The sequence below is a fragment of the Myxocyprinus asiaticus genome, chromosome 31, assembly GCF_019703515.2.
Source record: "Myxocyprinus asiaticus isolate MX2 ecotype Aquarium Trade chromosome 31, UBuf_Myxa_2, whole genome shotgun sequence".
In the NCBI taxonomy this organism is placed as follows: domain Eukaryota; kingdom Metazoa; phylum Chordata; class Actinopteri; order Cypriniformes; family Catostomidae; genus Myxocyprinus; species Myxocyprinus asiaticus.
In genome coordinates, this window is record NC_059374.1 from 13,148,503 (window position 1) to 13,166,837 (window position 18,335).

Sequence of the window (18,335 nt, forward strand, 5' to 3'; positions counted from 1 at the left end):
GCGATGGATCGAATGTTTGTTTGAAGCGCAAGAGTGATCTGCTCAGACAGCGCAAGAGAAAATGTAAGTTTACAGAGGTTTAATGAGAGTGCCATATTAATCTATTATATATAATGCTGAATATTATGTATAATAATGCTACTGGGGAATATAATCCTAATGTCATGTCTGTTTTTGAAAAGAATATTTAGATGTAATCAGAGACAATACTATTTTAGAAAAATACAATTTTAATTTAAAATATTTTAAATGTTTGTAATCATTGACAATGTGTATGCACTGAACAACATACTGTTTGTATCTTACATGATTCCGTATTTTCAATAAGCAGAATTATTAGCTAATATTTATTTCCATTTGGTGTCACCATGTCCCTGTTCTGGGCTGTTTTTAGTCCTAGTGCATCTGATTGATCATATAGCACTTTTAAGAACTGTATTTTTAGATAAATGTTTAAAGAAAACAAGCTGTTTTGCATATGTCTAAAAAGTAATAATAATAATAAAAAATTTCAATATTAACTTTTCTTGATTCAGGCTTAGTTTAAAGAATCGTGAAATGAACCGAACTGTGAGTACAGTATTGTGAACCTAACCGAATCGTGAGATGAGTGAACCATTACACCCCTAATAGAAATTAATACATTTTCAAACGGAAATGTCATTGAGGTGTGGTCACATTTACCTTCACAAAGTGAAATTCCGCGGGCGAAATCCAGTCATCTCAATGGAATCTGCATTGCCGTGAAAATTTCCCCTTCGTGGATTTTGAATGGAGTTCAAGTTTGGTGAACTTTGACAGGCGAATTCACCACATTGACAAATAAGAAGTTGCTTGGTTTGGCAGTAGGACCGTCTGGGCAAAACTCCCATAAATATAAACGAGGATTTTAGTGAATGCAAGGCGTTCCAGTTTCACTTCAATATAACGGTCGTGTTATGACAAATGTTATTTGTCATTGTGGGTTCATACACAGTGTTAAAGACACGCAGTGACACAGTGACACAGATATTTGAAGTATTTTGATATTTAAAATATTATTTTTAATGTCATTCATTAGTTGTTAAGCCTTAAAGGAAATCATATAAAAGTTAAATATGAGTAAATGACTTATTAAAGTTTATGAAGCACACATACACCTATGACAAAGGTATGACAACCAATCGTGAAAGCCCTAAAACTTAATCATCATAATCGTGAAAGCCCTAAAACAGAAAATGAATCATCATAATCTCAATTATTTGTTGGAGAATTAATAGTCAGCCAAATTTCATAATCATGACAGCCATATTTGGCAGTGACCTATGTGTGGGCAGTGCTTCGTAAACAGCTACACTGAATATTCACAACGGACAAGGATATCAGTTTAGCAGCAAGTATCTTTTTAAGTTCACTCTCACAGAGTATAAAGTGCAGCATTAAAAAGACGTTGCTTGGCAATTAGTTTTTTGCTGGTTGCACATGCGCTCAACATCCACCCACGCCTTCTTCGCCCACGGAATTTCACCATGCAGAAGTAAATGTGACCGCACCTTTAGTGTGGACATAGCCTCAGAAGCTTCTAGGGACTGGCACGAGTACTTGAGTACCGAGTACTCAGATGTGGCAGATGTTTAATGTTGTGGCTGATGGGTGTATATGTAAAATGACCTCTATCATTTACAGAGAATTGACAGTTGGGGGATAAAATTAGCATAACATAAACATAATAGGTTACTAAATAGGACCATGTCATTTTCTTGACAGGTTTCAGGAGAATCACCTGCTTAGATTTAATAAACCATCTAAGTTGACTGTGTAGGAAGTTTTGCATTGTGAACATCTACATCTAGAGCTCATTAAACTTTTTTTCAAAAGACTAAGAAAAATCTGGTTTTCCATTATATGACCTCTTTAAGGACAGTGTTGAGTAACAGATGAGCTTACACCGGACTGGATGCACAACCTCAGCAGTCATCTTACACTGGTGCCGCGTTCACCTACTGCGATACAAAACAACTCTGTGACTCACTCTGACTCACTCTGCAATGTCCGCATGACTATTTGGTTTTAAATGGTCCAGTATGTCTAACATCAGATGGAGTCTTAAATCCAGCAGAATAGAGTAAAAACAAACCAGTTGGGGCAAATTCCTTGGGTTGGAATTTGTTGTGCCTAATTTCCATATCTCTGGCTCATAGGTGAATATTGCATGATTGAAGTAACACAACCATGTTTGATATTGCAGAAAGACCATGCACGACTGACTTCAAGTCATTTTGAGAATATTGTACCTAAATACTGACTGAAAGGCTAAATTTATTTGAGTGGTGATAGCTCAAGGCTCCACACTTCTACATTGCTATTAGAACATATAATCAGTGGTGAAACAGTCCAAAACACGCATGTCAAAATCAGAGTATATGAGAGGATTCAAGCAGCAGCAATTTCCCCTCCCCACTCAAAGCATTCTGTAATCACCCCACTCCGGGTTTTCCATTTTCCACTCCTCGCTCGAACATTCGCTGTATATTTTTGCACCTAGTAACTGCTCTACTGTAAAGTTCTTTCAAATGCTTTTTTTCTTCTTTTCTAAATACTAAGTAAATACTCCTGGGCACAACATGTATTGAAATAAAATGTTTAAGCAATCTCCATACGTATGATGATCATGTGATTCTTTGGTATTTTGAATAGGCTGATAGATTAGATAGACAGACAGACAGACAGACACAGACAGACAGACAGACAGACAGACACATAGATAGATACGACTAAAATGTCTACATTTTGCACCTGGCTAGTAAATGTTTACATTTCACACTCCAGTAACTGTGTAGTATAGTGGTGCAGTATTCAGCAGCGAGATCCTTTCACTGTGTGCCAAGAGTAAAAGTTGTTCTGTATAATGTGTGTCAGCTTTACAGAAAATCATGCATTAACAGAAAATGAAACTGTAATATCTATAAAGTCTTAGAGTGATCATTGTGTAGTTTGATTAAATATGATTGTAAATTGTGTATCAAAATTAAACAGTTAAATAATAATTGTATTTAGAACCTCAGTGAGCAAGCTGTAGGCGACTGTGGCAAAGAACACAAAATTCCATAAGATGTTGGTTAATGGAGAAAAATAACCTTGGGAGAAACCAGGCTCACTGTGGGGGCCAGTTCCCCTCTGGCTAACATCATGAATATAATGCCAATATTAGTTATTTGTGTGCAGTGCAAGTCATAGTTTAAAATGAGTAAACTAAGTAAGTGTTAAGGGTCAGTGTTTAAACAAAGATTTTTTATTAACTGTAAGATTAATGACTAATGTCTTTGAAGTCCATCCTGGATTAACTGCAGAAGTTCACATAGATGAATTGTCCTTTGTTATTTGGTGAGTAAATTATGATAGAATTTATTTTATTTTTTGGGGGGGATTTTCCCCTTTTTCTCCCAATTTGGAATGCCCAATTCCCAATGCACTCTAAGTCCTCATGGTCGCATAGTGATTCGCTTCAGTCCGGGTGGTGGAGGACGAATCCCAGTTGCCTCTGCGTCTGAGACAGTCAACCCGCGCATCTTATCACGTGGCTTGTTGAGCGCATTGCCACGGAGACATAGCACGTGTGGAGGCTTCATGCCATCCACCGCGGCAACCACGCTCAACTCACCACGCGCCCCACCGAGAACAAACCACATTATAGCGACCACGAGGAGGTTACCCCACGTGACTCTACCCTCCCTAGCAACCGGGCCAATTTGGTTGCTTAGGAGACCTGGCTGGAGTCACTCAGCACACCCTGGGATTCGAACTAGCGAACTAGTGAACTCCAGGGGTGGTAGCCAGCGTATTTTACCACTGAGCTACCCAGGCCCCCAATTATGATAGAATTTAGATTTTTTGGTGAATTATTCCTCAAAAAAAAAAAAAAAATGCTCCTTGCTCCTGGCAAAATCACACAACTCCGCTCTGCTCACATACTCTGGCCCAAATGTTCAAATACAATATTTCTCCTTGTATTTACATTTTGAGGGAGCATGCTGCAACCCAGACAGCAGCTTTGCCAGCATGTGGCCTGTTCCCTCATGCAATCCCCTGCTCTCCAAAACTGAATCATGAGGATGAGATGTTCCGTCCCTGACCAGAGGCCAATGGCCCACCAAGATATCAGCGTGTTCTGGCCACAGTGAGGGCGCTTACAACACCATGTCACCCTACAGGCAGATGGTTGCAGGAGGGAGTTGGGAGAGGCATGCTAACCCCGCTGGGTCTGCCAAGCCCCAAAATACTTTCCCCAACCTCCAGCCTTTGACACGTCCACCAGTTGAATTTCTACACGCAGCTTTAATGGTCTGCTGTGCACTTGTCTGCCCTGTCCTACTTGGAACGGTTTACCACAGTGCACTCTTACATCAGAGGTAAGAGAGCTTGGATCACTATGTAACGTGGCTCAAAATACACAGCCTCGTCTGATTGGCTGAGCTGGTAAACACAAGATCATTGTTGAGAAATAAATAAAGAACAACTGTTAAACTTTGAGGTGGGTTTATTACGCCTCAGCCTCTGAAAATATCTCTCAAAGTGCCCTGATGTCTCTTCTCCCCACAAAAAAATGGGTAGCTATTGAGAACAAATCCTATAATGATGATATATTGTTTGAATCTGATAATTCTGGACAACACAACATGAAACATTTGCAAGAGAGCAGCATCAACACTAGCTACTATGTCTCTTGGAAGCCACAGCCCTTGAAGAATACCAAAACACTGCTCTTGTTCCTTGTTCTCCGGAAGTGGTATGTTTATGGAAAGGTGCAAAAAATACATACCCCATTTTTTTTCTTTTTTCGTTCTCCGTTCCTTATATATATACACACATACATATATATATATATATATATATATATATATATATATATATATATATATATATATATATATATTATTATATACAGTTGTGCTCAAAAGTTTGCATACCCAGGCAGAAATTGTGAAAATTTGGCATTGATTTTGAAAATATGACTGATCATGCAAAAACTGTCTTTTATTTAAGGATAGTGATCATATGAAGCCATTTATTATCACATAGTTGTTTGGCTCCTTTTTAAATCATAATGATAACAGAAATCATCCAAATGGCCCTGATCAAAAGTTTACATACCCTTGAATGTCTGGCCTTGTTACAGGCACACAAGGTGACACACACAGGTTTAAATGGCAATTAAAGGTTAATTTCCCACACCTGTGGCTTTTTAAATTGCAATTAGTGCCTGTGTATAAATAGTCAATGAGTTTGTTAGCTCTCACGTGGATGCACTGAGCAGGCTAGATACTGAGCCATGGGGAGCAGAAAAGAACTGTCAAAAGACCTGCATAACAAGGTAATGGAACTTTATAAAGATGGAAAAGGATATAAAAAGGTATCCAAAGCCTTGAAAATGCCAGTCAATACTGTTCAATCACTTATTAAGAAGTGGAAAATTTGGGGATCTCTTGATACCAAGCCAAGGTCAGGTAGACCAAAGGGGGCAATACACAGTATTAAGAACTAAGGTATGCAGACTTTTGAACAAAGGTAATTTCATTTTTTTCTTTGTTGCCATGTTTTGTTTTATGATTGTGCCATTCTGTTATAACCTACAGTTGAATATGAATCCCATAAGAAATAAAAGAAATGTGTTTTGCCTGCTCACTCATATTTTCTTTAAAAATGGTACATATATTACCAATTCTCCAAGGGTATGCAAACTTTTGAGCACAACTGTGTGTGTGTGTGTATATATATATATATATATATATATAATTTTTTTATAATATTCTATTATTTTTTACAATATTTTTATTTTTATTATGTGTTCCATGACCTCTGTTCTAGTTCTTCTCTTACTCTAGTCTGAGGTCACAGATGGTAAACTAAATATATTTAAGAAATGCAGGGCTAGGTTGGTAGATTCGTAAATTTCCATGAAAATAAAGTATGTTATGCGAATTCACTTATTTTGTTTTTCATGGCCAAGAGTCTTAAGCTAACCAAAGCAGTGTGTAGGATTTCTAACAATGCACACCTTCAGAAAGCACAACAGAACTGTAGTGTTTCTTCACACACAACACCTTCACGCACGCATGCACTTGCATACACACACATATTTTTGAAGATGGCTACCACTCGCATGCCAGGAATAGTGATTCAGCTAGGGGTGTAACGGTATTTTCACTGTATGATAACCATCACAAAAAATACCACGGTATTACGATATTAAGGTGCAGAATAAAGCCTATTTTAGGGCCACTAACCCTTTAAGATTGTATGGGCCCACGAGAAAAAAATAAAAATACAAATATTAATAACTACAGTCTTGACATACACAAAATAAGTGTATGTCAAGTGCTTAGAAGCTTTACTTTACAATGCATGTAGGCATTATGACCAAAACTGAACAAGTGCTTTGAAATTTGCAGACAAATCAGAAGTATTCAGTTTTGATAATTTATTATAAAACAAATTTGCACTGTACATATTATTGTAATCGCTAAAAACAGTTCACTCATCAAACAGCCATGTGTCATATGTTGTTGGAAAGCTCTCAAAGAGTAGAATACAACCAGCCTATTTGTTTTACTCACAGACCAAAAAATATAGCGAGTCATAGCTAAGTATATGTCTTTTATATGCGAACAGGGGTTGCTCATATGCCAAGTTTCACTTATAATGTCAAGAAAAATAAACAAACATAAAATACCACATACCATTACTAAGAGGAGGTGATTATCTTAAAAACGAGCTCACACCAAAGTAATCGGATGTATAAATCATTGGATAATCCACACGAACACGTTAGCTTTCCCGATCAGATGATGCCATCAGAAATGCTGTAGGGTCATGGAACGTTAAACCAATCGGATTGAGCTCAGGTTGCTTTAACCAGTGGTTATAGTCCTCCATATATGGGCAGAGAATCATGTGATCAATAACTCTAATTTCATATGGCCACCAGGAGATGGCGCCAAGTACATGACACAGACTCAATAATGACTCAAATGGCACAGAATGAAACTTATTCTGTGAAATCTCATTACTAAAATCATATCTGCATGCTATCCAAACCTTTAGTCATTGTTGTGTTTGCATGTGTAATTAGTTCTTATGTACAATAATTATGTTTTATTTGTTTGGAGAGGCTTCTGGACACTTCGAGACATTTTTGGACAGTAGGATACATTATTTTTGTAATGCTATAACTTTTGATTGCTTTGTCTTACAAACACAAAATTTTACTCGGTTACATGTGACATGATTGGGAAAAAATGTTTGGAGATACCTTTTTTTTTTACACCCTTAGGTATATAATGTCAAATAAAAAAGTAAAAAATAATAATAATAATAATAAAAAAGGACATTTTTGGCTTAAGTTGTTTTGTGATTTTTCAGCAATTTCTTAGGCTGAGAGTCTCAGAATTTATAATAATCTACATCATTACAAAAATGTAAAAGATTTATTTTAAATGATACCAAACTCTGTACCCTCCTTGTTTTTTGTTGAGTCATAAGCCTTTAATTCTGGGTATGCTACTGAAACAGGAAACCTTTAAAAACAACCTCAGAGCTTAAAGGGTTAAGAGTTTTAACACTGAAACATTATTTTCATGACTATTACACACATTTTATGGCCAGTTCTCATTACCGCAGTGTGAAAAAGATGATCATTATTATATTCTCATTACCACAATGTGAAAAAAATGAGATATTATTTAAATTGTAAAGTGTTCATGCATAATACTAATAATACATGATAGTGCACCCTTGGTACTGCCTTTCATTTTCACTCGTTTAAATTTAAAAAAAAAAAAAATGAAAATTGGGGGGTAAAATGTGCTTAAGGGTCCTGAAAATAATGTCACAATGCAGAAAAATCATAATGGTAGGCTTCATTTATACAATATGACCAGGACATTTTTGTGTGAATCACCCAATTCCATTAGGTGGCTCTAGTGGCACACACAAATTACACACTACAGCTTTTAAAGGGCCCAGACTGGAATGTGGCCCCCAAATTTCATATCCACCTGCCATCTAAAAATACATCTGTTTGTTGGGTCTGAGTTTACAAGTCACATTAGTGCATGAGAGAGGCAGAGGCGCCCCCGTCCACTGCAAGAGATTCACTGTCTAACAAGTGGCACCAGACTTTGGCCCAAAGCGCTCGGATTCCAGTAAACATTTCATTATGCAATCTTTAATGAGTGTTGCCTTATCTGAACTCCGGCGAGAGAGCGCGTCAGCCAGTCACAGCCTCGGGGAATGACTGAGGAGTGCTCTATCTTTGAGTGCTGGCTTGCATGGCTTTCGCAGTTAAAAAAGAACAACCAACAACCCAGTTTGTGCCGAGTCATATCTGATTAAGTGTAGCGGGCACAAGCAAAGTGCTGGAAGAAAAGCTGTTTCCAGGATACAGGTAGGAGAAAAGGGTGAGGGGAGTGAAGAGCTGTTGGACAAATACAAGTATCCTTCATACTGAAGTACAATTGTTCATGAAGCTCCCGCTGGGATGGGGTAATCAGCACAACACAGATATTCTACGCAGATCTCCTTAGCCTAAAATATCTGATATCATGATGCTAGAGCTAATGTTCTCAGCTCTTTAAGGAATTAACTGCTCTTGCTCACAGTAATAAAGTGGCAGCGACAAGAAAATGACCACAACATCGCAGCAAATTTTCTGGAATTTGTTTTACAAATTCAACTTGTTTCTTCAAAGAAAAATGTCATAAATGTCAAAAATGTCAAAGTTAGAAATGTAATATTTACATTAACGATAACCAAGCCCAGATAGAATCTGCAGACTTTTTTTTCTCCACTGATTTTGGGTGAAAATTAAAATGCAGAATTCAGTGAAATGGATTTAGGCACTGTAAAATGTGTAAAACAGAGCTGAGAGTGCTGTGCTCTTGTTGTTAGCTTAATGCATGATCATATTAGCCAATAAAATGTAATAAACAAACACACAGTGGGGAGGGGCATTCAAATTCTTCTGGAATATGTAAAACTTGCAGGTGCAGATTCCCTGCAGGCCTGACAGTAACATAATATTATTAACAAACCGATATATCGGCCAAGCAGATAAAACAATTTAGTGATCACAGTATCGGCTGATAACTAGGCATGCTTGGCCGATTAACAGAAACATTAGCTTAGGGCTGGGCGTTAAAATGATATTGATATTTATTGAAAAAAATTGTTTTTGATATCGATGATAAACTTTTGAGTCATTTTCGATATTTAGCCTATGTTCTTCTTCTAGACAATTGGATCAGGTACATCAAGTAAAAACTCAAGCAGTTCAGCAAAGTTATACACACAACTAGCTTACTGAACAACAGTCATAAAATCAGCCTGATAGGAAGTATTAGCAGGTTAGCCGCTACAGGACACCAGTAATGAGGCTCAGTAGCCGCTAGCTATCTGGCTAATATGATATTGTTGTGTTCCGAACAAGACAGCACTGACAATGCAATACAGCTATCGACTGAATACAACAACAACTCCATTGCAGTTTAAGTACTATTTGGTTAAATGTTTTTTCATGATCCATAGCGCTGTCACAGGCAAGAAAGCGTTTCTTCTTCTTGTGATGTTTACTGCCGGTAGGCAATACAGCTTATGGTGCATTACCGCCACCTTCTGAGCTGGAGTGTGGAGCGTCAGAAGAAAGTTTTTCAGTGGAGTCAAACGTCAGCCGAAGATGATGAAATTGGCAAAATTTCATCAAAAAGAGGTCACACACACACACACCTTATGTAAGTAGGTTACCCTCTGGGGTTTACTTTAAGAATTACTATAAAAACATTATGGAATAATAAAAGGCAGAATCTGTTCAGTTAAATATGAAATGATCTCATTATTTGGTAACAGATAAAGGCATTAAACCAATTAGAATTGCATTTCTTATATCCAAAATATTTCTTCCTCAAAAGTACTAAAAGAATCGTTAATGGAACCAGAATCGATAAAAGGAATTGAAATCGGAACCGAAATAGTTCAATTGCTTACGATTCCCCTCTCTAATAGTATTGACTATTGAAAAACCCACATCACTGGATCCACTAAGTTAGTATTACTGAAACCAACTGTTTGTAAGATGGCCAGTGTGATTTGACCTGGTGGCCTGAGGTCTTTGTTTTGAAAAAGGTTTTAAAAAACTCAGTTGATTGGAGGAGGGTTTATCACAAGAGCAAAGTGTGACATACCACCGGACAGGAAAATCGATGGAACACATCAAAGACTGCTCTGGTGATTGGTGACTGCAACCTGCATCAAATATTGATACTGCAAGAGTGACGTATGTTTCATAGATAACGTATATAGAGTGATGTATAGTTTCATAGCGAAAAAAGGTAGCGTAACAACTGTGAATAGATCAAACCAAACCATCTAGCCGTGTTTGTTTAGAAATACACAGAGCGCTCATATCACGTGTAACCTTTCAGACCCAACGTATGCAAGAGCACTCGAGTTTACCACTCCACAAACACATATACACAGCTAGACTATTCATAATACTTTCACCACAATGGCAAAGCCACTCTACATAAAGAATCGAACTCATGTGCATCGTTATATATTGTGCAAAATCTGAATAGAAACATCGGTTGAGAACTTGAGCAAAACCCAAACCAGGTTGGAGCCATGGCCTGGTGGTTAGAGTACATGCTCTGACCAACTGACCTGTGGTGCTCATGTGGGGGATGCAGGTTTGAGTCTGGCGACATATAAATTCCCAATACAAGTGGCAAAAAGGCCAAATATAAATCAATAAAAGTCAAACCAGCAATGAATGTGTTCAATAAATGTCCTTGATGGCAAATCTTGTCACCAGCGGAGAAAAGATTAGCTATGTCAAGCTGATCAGATTGCTCACTCACAAGGTTAGTACAGAATTTGTCATTCACTAAAAACTGCCTGACATAAATACACATCTTAATGTAATATTATTTCTATGGATACCAGCATGCACACAGATATCAGAACAGCTATAATTGCTATATCAGAAGTGTCCCTGTGACACTATAAGCAGCTACAGAAATTGGAGGAATATCAGAAGTGTTCCAAAATGCTATTTCTGGACATTGTACAATGGTAATCCCATGTTTTTGGCCAGGTACAAATGAAATACCATGTTTTTGGACATGTTTTCAGATATGTACAATGGAAATATAATGTTTTCTGTACATGTTCAATGGAAATACCATGTTTTTGGAGATGTACAATGGAAATGGTAGCATAGTGGTAGTTCTAGCAGGAAGACTCTGGATCCTTATGCTATCATTCAATCAGGCATCTCATCCAATCACAATACAGCCTCCGCTTTATAAGCCTACACATCTGTCTCTATTGTTCGCATACTTCCATCGTTTTCACCCCTCTCCACCCCATCTTCACCAGTTTAGGTCCCGTACTGTGTGGGGGTAAGATCCGCTCCCCTGCCATCATCACCTCTGGCAGGATCTGACGGTTCAAGCAAGTATCTGAGCGCTGAACCACAGGATGGGGCTTATGCCAAATATTATACGTTTATCTACATTCGTAATAATTCCAATCATCCAGTCTTTTCTGATAGAAATACCATGTCTTTGTACATGCACAATGGAAAGACCATGTTTTTGGACATGTACAATGGAAATACAATGTTTTTGTACATGTTCAATGGAAATGCCATGTTTTTGGACATGTAGAATTGAATTTCTTTTTTTTTTTTTTTTTTTTTTGGATTAGGTACAATGGTAATCCCTTGTTTTTTGACATGGTACATGGTAATACCATGTTTTTGAACATGTACAATGCGAATACGATGATTTTTGTACATGTTCAATGGAAATACCATGTTTTTGGACATGTACAATGAAATACCATGTTTTTGGACATATAAATTCAATGGAAATACCATGTTTTCAGATATGTACAATGGAAATACCATGTTTTTGAACATGTACAATTGAAATACCATATCTTTGTGGAAATACTACATTTTTTGACATGTAGAATTGAAATAACATGTTTTTTGCACATGTACAATCAATGGAAACACCATGTTTTATGGGCATGGTACAATGGTAATACCATGTTTTTGGACATGTACAATGGAAATACCATATATTTGTACAAATACCATGTTTTTGGACATATAGAACTGAAATAACATGTTTGTGGACATGTACAATCAGTGGAAACACCATGTTTTGGGGCATGGTAAAATAGTAATACCATGTTTTTGGACATGTACAATGGAAATACCATGTCTTTGCACATGTACAATGGAAATACCATGTTTTTGGACATGTACAAATGAAATACCATGTTTTCGGATATGTACAATGGAAATACCAAGTTTTTAGATATGTACAATGGAAATACTATATCTTTGTACATGTAAAATGGAAATACCATGTTTTTGGACATAGTACATGGTACTGACATGTACAATGGAAATACAATGTTTTGGCAGAACTTTATTTTACAGTACTGTGCTACATTTATGTACTATATAATTACAACAACTATAGTAATTACAAGGTACTAACCCTAAACCTAACCATGGTAACAGAATGGCATTCTCTGCCAATAAAGGGAATTTGTGAGGAGAGGAAATATATTATACACTGGTGGCCAGAAGTTTGGAATAATGTACAGATTTTGCTGTTTCGGAAGGAAATTGGTACTTTAATTCACCAAAGTGGCATTCAACTGATCACAAAGTATAGTCAGGACATTACTGATGTAAAAACAGCCCCATCACTATTTCACTCCAACACCTTATCCTTGAGTAATCATGCTAAATTGCTAATTTAGTACTAGAAAATCACTTGCCATTATATCAAACACAGCTGAAAGCTATTTGGTTCGTTAAATGAAGCTTAACATTGTCTTTGTTTTTGAGTTGCCACAGTATGCAATAGACTAACATGTCTTAAGGTCAATATTAGGTCAAAAATGGCTAAAAAGAAACAGCTTTCTCTAGAAACTCATTTGTCAGTCATTGTTTTGAGGAATGAAGGCTATACAATGCTTGAAATTTCCAAAAAACTGAAGATTTCATACAAAGGTGTACACTACAGTCTTCAAAGACAAACGACAACTGGCTCTAACAAGGACAGAAAGAGATGTGGAAGGCCAGATGTACAACTAAACAAGAGGATAAGTACAGCAGAGTCTCTAGTTTCAGAAATAGACGCCTCACATGTCCTCAGCTGACAGTTTCATTGCATTCTACCCACTTAACACCATTCAAAACACATTCTCTTCTCATGTAATATCAAAACATTGTTTGTGCATTGACAACAATTTTGAAGAATTTAAGATCACAGCTTACACTGACAAATTCTATTCTTCGAAGTAACATGAAGTTCTATGTAAATATGTGAATATTTACCCACCGCACTGTTCAGTAGCATAAATATCAAAGGAAAATGGTATTACCATCCAATACCATAATTGTATATATGGAAACTTGCCACTGAGGAATTTTAGGTATTAATTTTAGGTATTTTAGGTATTTCGTGTCTGGTATTCACTTTGTTTCCTCTCTACAAAACAACAAACATGCCAATTTAACTAATGCTCAATTTGTGTTTAAGCACATCTGATAATTGCAAAGTGCTCAAACAAGTTGTTACACAAATACATCAATGTTAAGCTCTCTAGAAGAGTAAAAGACACTGGATTCAGTGGATTGTGAGAAGTGGATAAAAGGTGACCCGAATACATTAACATAACTTCAGGAATTTACCCTTTGGAGGTGTGACATTAACTGTCGAAAGTTACTTTGTCAAGAAGATGAGTTACTTTATCCTCTGGAGCAAAGCCCAGACTCTTTTCTGCTTGACAAACTGACAATTTAGCCAGATGATTCAGCACAGGCTGCACGGGCGGGGGTTAGGGGCTGTCAAAATTCTATCCTCTTGTCACGATCAGAGCGTGCAAAGAGCAGTGTTAATAAATTTCTCACCCTCTCTCTTTTTTTTTCTCAGTGACAATACGCTCTCTTTGGACAGAATAAAGCTGGCAAATAAAGTAAATGTACCTTTCACCCATTTCTTAGTTATCACGTGTCTTCCCCAAGTGAACTGATTGCCTGGAGAAAAGTGGCTGATAACAGAACAGTCAAGATTTTAGGTAAAATATGAATAGTCATTGGGGTTTGGGATGACATTTTGGGAGAACTATCCCTTTAAAACAACTTTTACAGCAATATTTTTTTAAATGTCCAGCTTCTCCTTCCTGTCAGCACATTGGTTTACAGTGACAGGAGTTATACTAAGGTCAAAGCTATGTGTAAGTAAAGCCCTGAGGGACCCTTAAACTGATCATCACCAGCGCCACATTGTTTACGACATCAAATTCAAATTTAACAGTTCCTGCGGGAAACTTCCTGTGAGTTTACGAGTTACGAATGTTTTGAAAGTACAACTGGCTTATGACCACATTGATTTTAACGATATGACCTCACAACACATTGTCCTAATATGAGTCAGAACTATTGAGCATCCAATCACTTCACAGATTCAACAAGATTACACAGATCATATCAGTTTTACAACCAAAACACGAACGCACACTGAATCTGATCTGACACTGGGTTTATCACAAGTGCTTTCGATAACAGTGGGAATGCTCTGTAGCCATTCAGCGCTTGTAATACCAAGAATTATGTGTCATCAGAGGACTATTACTCTTCAGTTATCAATACGCCTCCCCGTAGATGTACAAAAGCATGACAATTGTGGAATGCTGGCACAAAGACCCAGACAATAAACCGGTGGGGTGGAGCAGAGCTTTCTTTGCATGCGTTGACTGCCATGCTTACATGCTTGGCAAACATCAGAGGAGTATTGACAGATAATCCCATGGATATTAATAGCGTGCAGTGCAATGAGGCGCTACACCTAACAACGCAACTTTGGGTCTACCAAACGAGAAGGTTTCCATGGATCCAAAAGGACTGTTTTCTTTTCCTGTTTCTCCTGTTGCCAGGTTGGTTCAAGCATACCGGTAGTAAAGTATCGTAAGACTGTATAACACCTGAATTGTTTGTTGGGTTACACCTTATAACATACCAACTACAAGAGCTGGAGTCCTCATTTTGTGGTTTTGGTCTTAAGACCAATAAATGTGGTCTTGGTCCAGGTTCGGGTCTCAAAACTTAAAGTCTTGGTCTAGACCTGGGTCTTGGTTCAAGACTTAAGTTGACCTTTACAGTACTAAAGGTGATAATTCATTCAAAATTCAAAATGTTAAAGTATTTTTTTGTATTCATCACTTAAAGGGACAGCCTGATTCTTGGACCAGGCCCGGTACTAGGATGCGATCTTTGCACGTTGCGGAAAACACGGATGGAATCCAGTCATAAAAACGGAATTAACTATAAAACGTGGGATGTCATGGAATTTGACATATTTGGGATGAATATAAATGCACAATTAATCAAACTAAATCCGTGATATGTCCTAGTGTGATGATTGAAGTACAAAAGTCTGAGATTTATGGTCTGCATGAGCTGCATGCTTCAACAGTAAGTAAATGTGAGAAGCTGCTACTTATACACTAAGCACATCATTAACATCACGTGCGCTCCATGTGTATTTTAATGACAAAGAGCAGAGCGCTTTTTTCACTGTGAAGTGCGAAGCACATGCAGGCTTTATATTTATATCATTAAATGATAGCCTTTTGCGATTTAATAAGCACAATAGCCCATATTGCGAACTGCTTTTCCGGAGGTGAGAAGTGCATATTGAAGTTTATTAATGACAAATGTCTTTGAAACAAAAAAGCAAGCTGAATTACACTAATTGAAGAATAAATGCATTGCATTAACAGTGCTTGCATTTTTTGGGTATGCAATTTCATATGGTTGTATATTTAAGCTGTGAATATTTCAAGTGAAAACATTTTGCACAAAATTTCATCATTAAAGATTCAACAATAAATATTCACCTTCCAAAAAAAAATTTTTTTTCATCTTTATTATTCAACAGGTAATAATCGGCCTGTTATAATTCGCTTTACAAATTCGCCTCCAAAATGACAGTGGTTAAAATCCATTTGCACCACCTAGTGGTGAAGCCAATAGCAGAAAGTGAAGATTGTGCATCGGCACTCTACTGCTTTTCCTGCAATGCCAGGATGTACCAAGCTGAATATCCGAACAAATTTTAACCACTGAAATTTTTTAGATGAATTTGCAAAGTGAAATATCATGGACCGAATATTACCTGTTGAATAATAAAGATTAAAAAAAAAAAAAAAAAAACATTTTGGAACTAAATTTTGGAAGTGAATATTTATTATTGAATTTTTAATGAAGAAATGTTGTGCAAACTGTTTTCAATTGAAATTTTCACAGCTTAAATATACAACAATATGAAATTGCATTCCCAAAACTGCAAGCACTGTTAATTCAATGCATTTCTTTTTTAATTAGTGCAACTTAGCCATCTTTTTATTTCAAAGACATTTGCCATTATAATACTTTCCTAAGTGAAGCCGTCAAAAACATCTGGTTTTCCACCAACATTAAAGCTCTATTTAACTAGATGCGTGAAATTGAAAAATTGCAACAGAAATATATTACTTCTGTATAGTAAAATGTACAGTAGAGTGCCCCTTGATCGTTTTGCTCTCAGTCAGGGTGGAAGGCTGGTGGCATCAGAAATTTCTGTGGGGGCTTGAGGCAAATCTAGGGGGTGATGCCCCAACTAGCCCTGGCCATGTCTTGGACCAACATGTCTGGGACTTAAGTACTTTGTCTGAATTTGGGCAACGAAGAGTCTTATCTTCGTCTGGGTCTTGGGATTAGTTCTTGAACTTGCTTTTAGGGAGTCTAGTTACCTGGAAATGTGAAAAGATCCTACAAGTCCACCCTATCAGAAGGCATCTCATAACACATATTACTCGGGACCTGTCATATGACATGGGACAGCACTTGACCTATTGACTGCAGTGCACCACCTCAGCATGCGCTGCATGTAATGAGAGCCAATCAGCTGTCCAAAACAACAATGAATGGAGACTATTGATAATCACATGACAATCCTAAAACAATAAGTGAATGATGCACCATAATCAGTGCTGAATCTCAGTAATTAGGCCATATGGAAAAGCAGTAATCAATAGCCAACGTGCCAAAAGCCATAAAGACTACAATGCATGAGACCCAAGTTCACCTAGGACGCGTTCTCATGGAGCGTGACGTGACGCGACGCAACGGTCACAGTCGTCCGACGCAAGTGTATGTAGACCAACAATTAAAAGGATAAATACCTTCCAACCAGCAGAGCTGTTACTGTCCCCCTTGTCCTTAAAATAAGGGACGTTTTTCACCATCCAGTCGTAGATCTGAGACAAAGTGAGCCGCTTTTCGGGGGAGCTCTCGATGGCTTTGGTGATCAGGTCCGCGTATGACATATTCCCCCAGGCGTTGCGTCGGGACGAGCTGCTCTTGCGCTGCGCGGCGGCGGCGGCGGCGGCTGCGGCAGCGGCCACTGGAGAGGAGAGCACGGGCACCTGTTGCTGGTGACTCGGGATCTGCTGCTGGTGCTGCTGCTGGTGGACGCAACCCTCTTGGCACTGGAAATCTCCGCACATGAGCGGTTTCTGATCGGGATAGTCCTCATTCTCTTCCAGCAGACTGAGGTTGTTGATAAAGTCCGTGTTGCTGGACGGCTCCTGCTTGACGGACGGAGCCGGGGACGATGTGTTGGAGTCGGCGGCTGCTGGGTTGGGGAACTCCGGTCGCGGCAGCGGCCAAGTGCACGAGCGGGGTCTGGATAGCGGCTCGAAGTCCGGGTCGATCTCGACCATCTGGTTCTGGGCTGCTTCAGCCATGGTACCAGCAATACTGTATGTCTCGTAAAATGTCACATATGATTAGCGAAATAAATTATGACGACGTGAAACGCGATAAAAAATGTAAAGAGAAATGAACTGATACTTTTAAACTGACTTAGTTACATTGGCAACCACTATTTAGTGCGTCAGTGTGTGTCAAAGCGGATAGAATGGCACCAGAAAGGTGTTGTTATTAAGTTTTGTAATCCAGTCTAGTCCAGTAGTGTGTAAATGTCCTTCTGTTGCTGTCGCTTGTTGAATGTGTGCGTTCTAAACTCTGAGCGCGTTTACTGGAACTCAACTATCATGTCAACTGACGCCGCCCCCGCACATGATTGACAAGCGCTGACAGCCAATCACAGACACGCGTTCGAATACGAAACAAGCCGTGTTTTGGTCCTCTGAGAACTAGTAAACAAACTTTCGCCGAGTTACGAATGTTTTGAAAGTACAACTGGCTTATGACCACATTGATTTTAACGATA

The 18,335-nt window shown here is 38.1% G+C and overlaps 1 protein-coding gene across 2 annotated transcripts in view; it reads right to left on the reverse strand.

Moving 5' to 3' along the window:
* Positions 1 to 18,130, reverse strand: part of LOC127421890 (forkhead box protein O1-A) — a 62,679-nt gene extending 44,549 nt beyond the window's left edge. For both annotated transcript variants that reach the window (XM_051665093.1, XM_051665094.1), the window contains exon 1: positions 17,284 to 18,130. In XM_051665093.1, coding sequence (XP_051521053.1) covers positions 17,284 to 17,847 — 564 coding nt within the window. In that variant the 5' untranslated portion in view covers positions 17,848 to 18,130. The remainder of the gene's footprint in view (positions 1 to 17,283) is intronic.
* Positions 18,131 to 18,335: the final 205 nt, after the last annotated feature.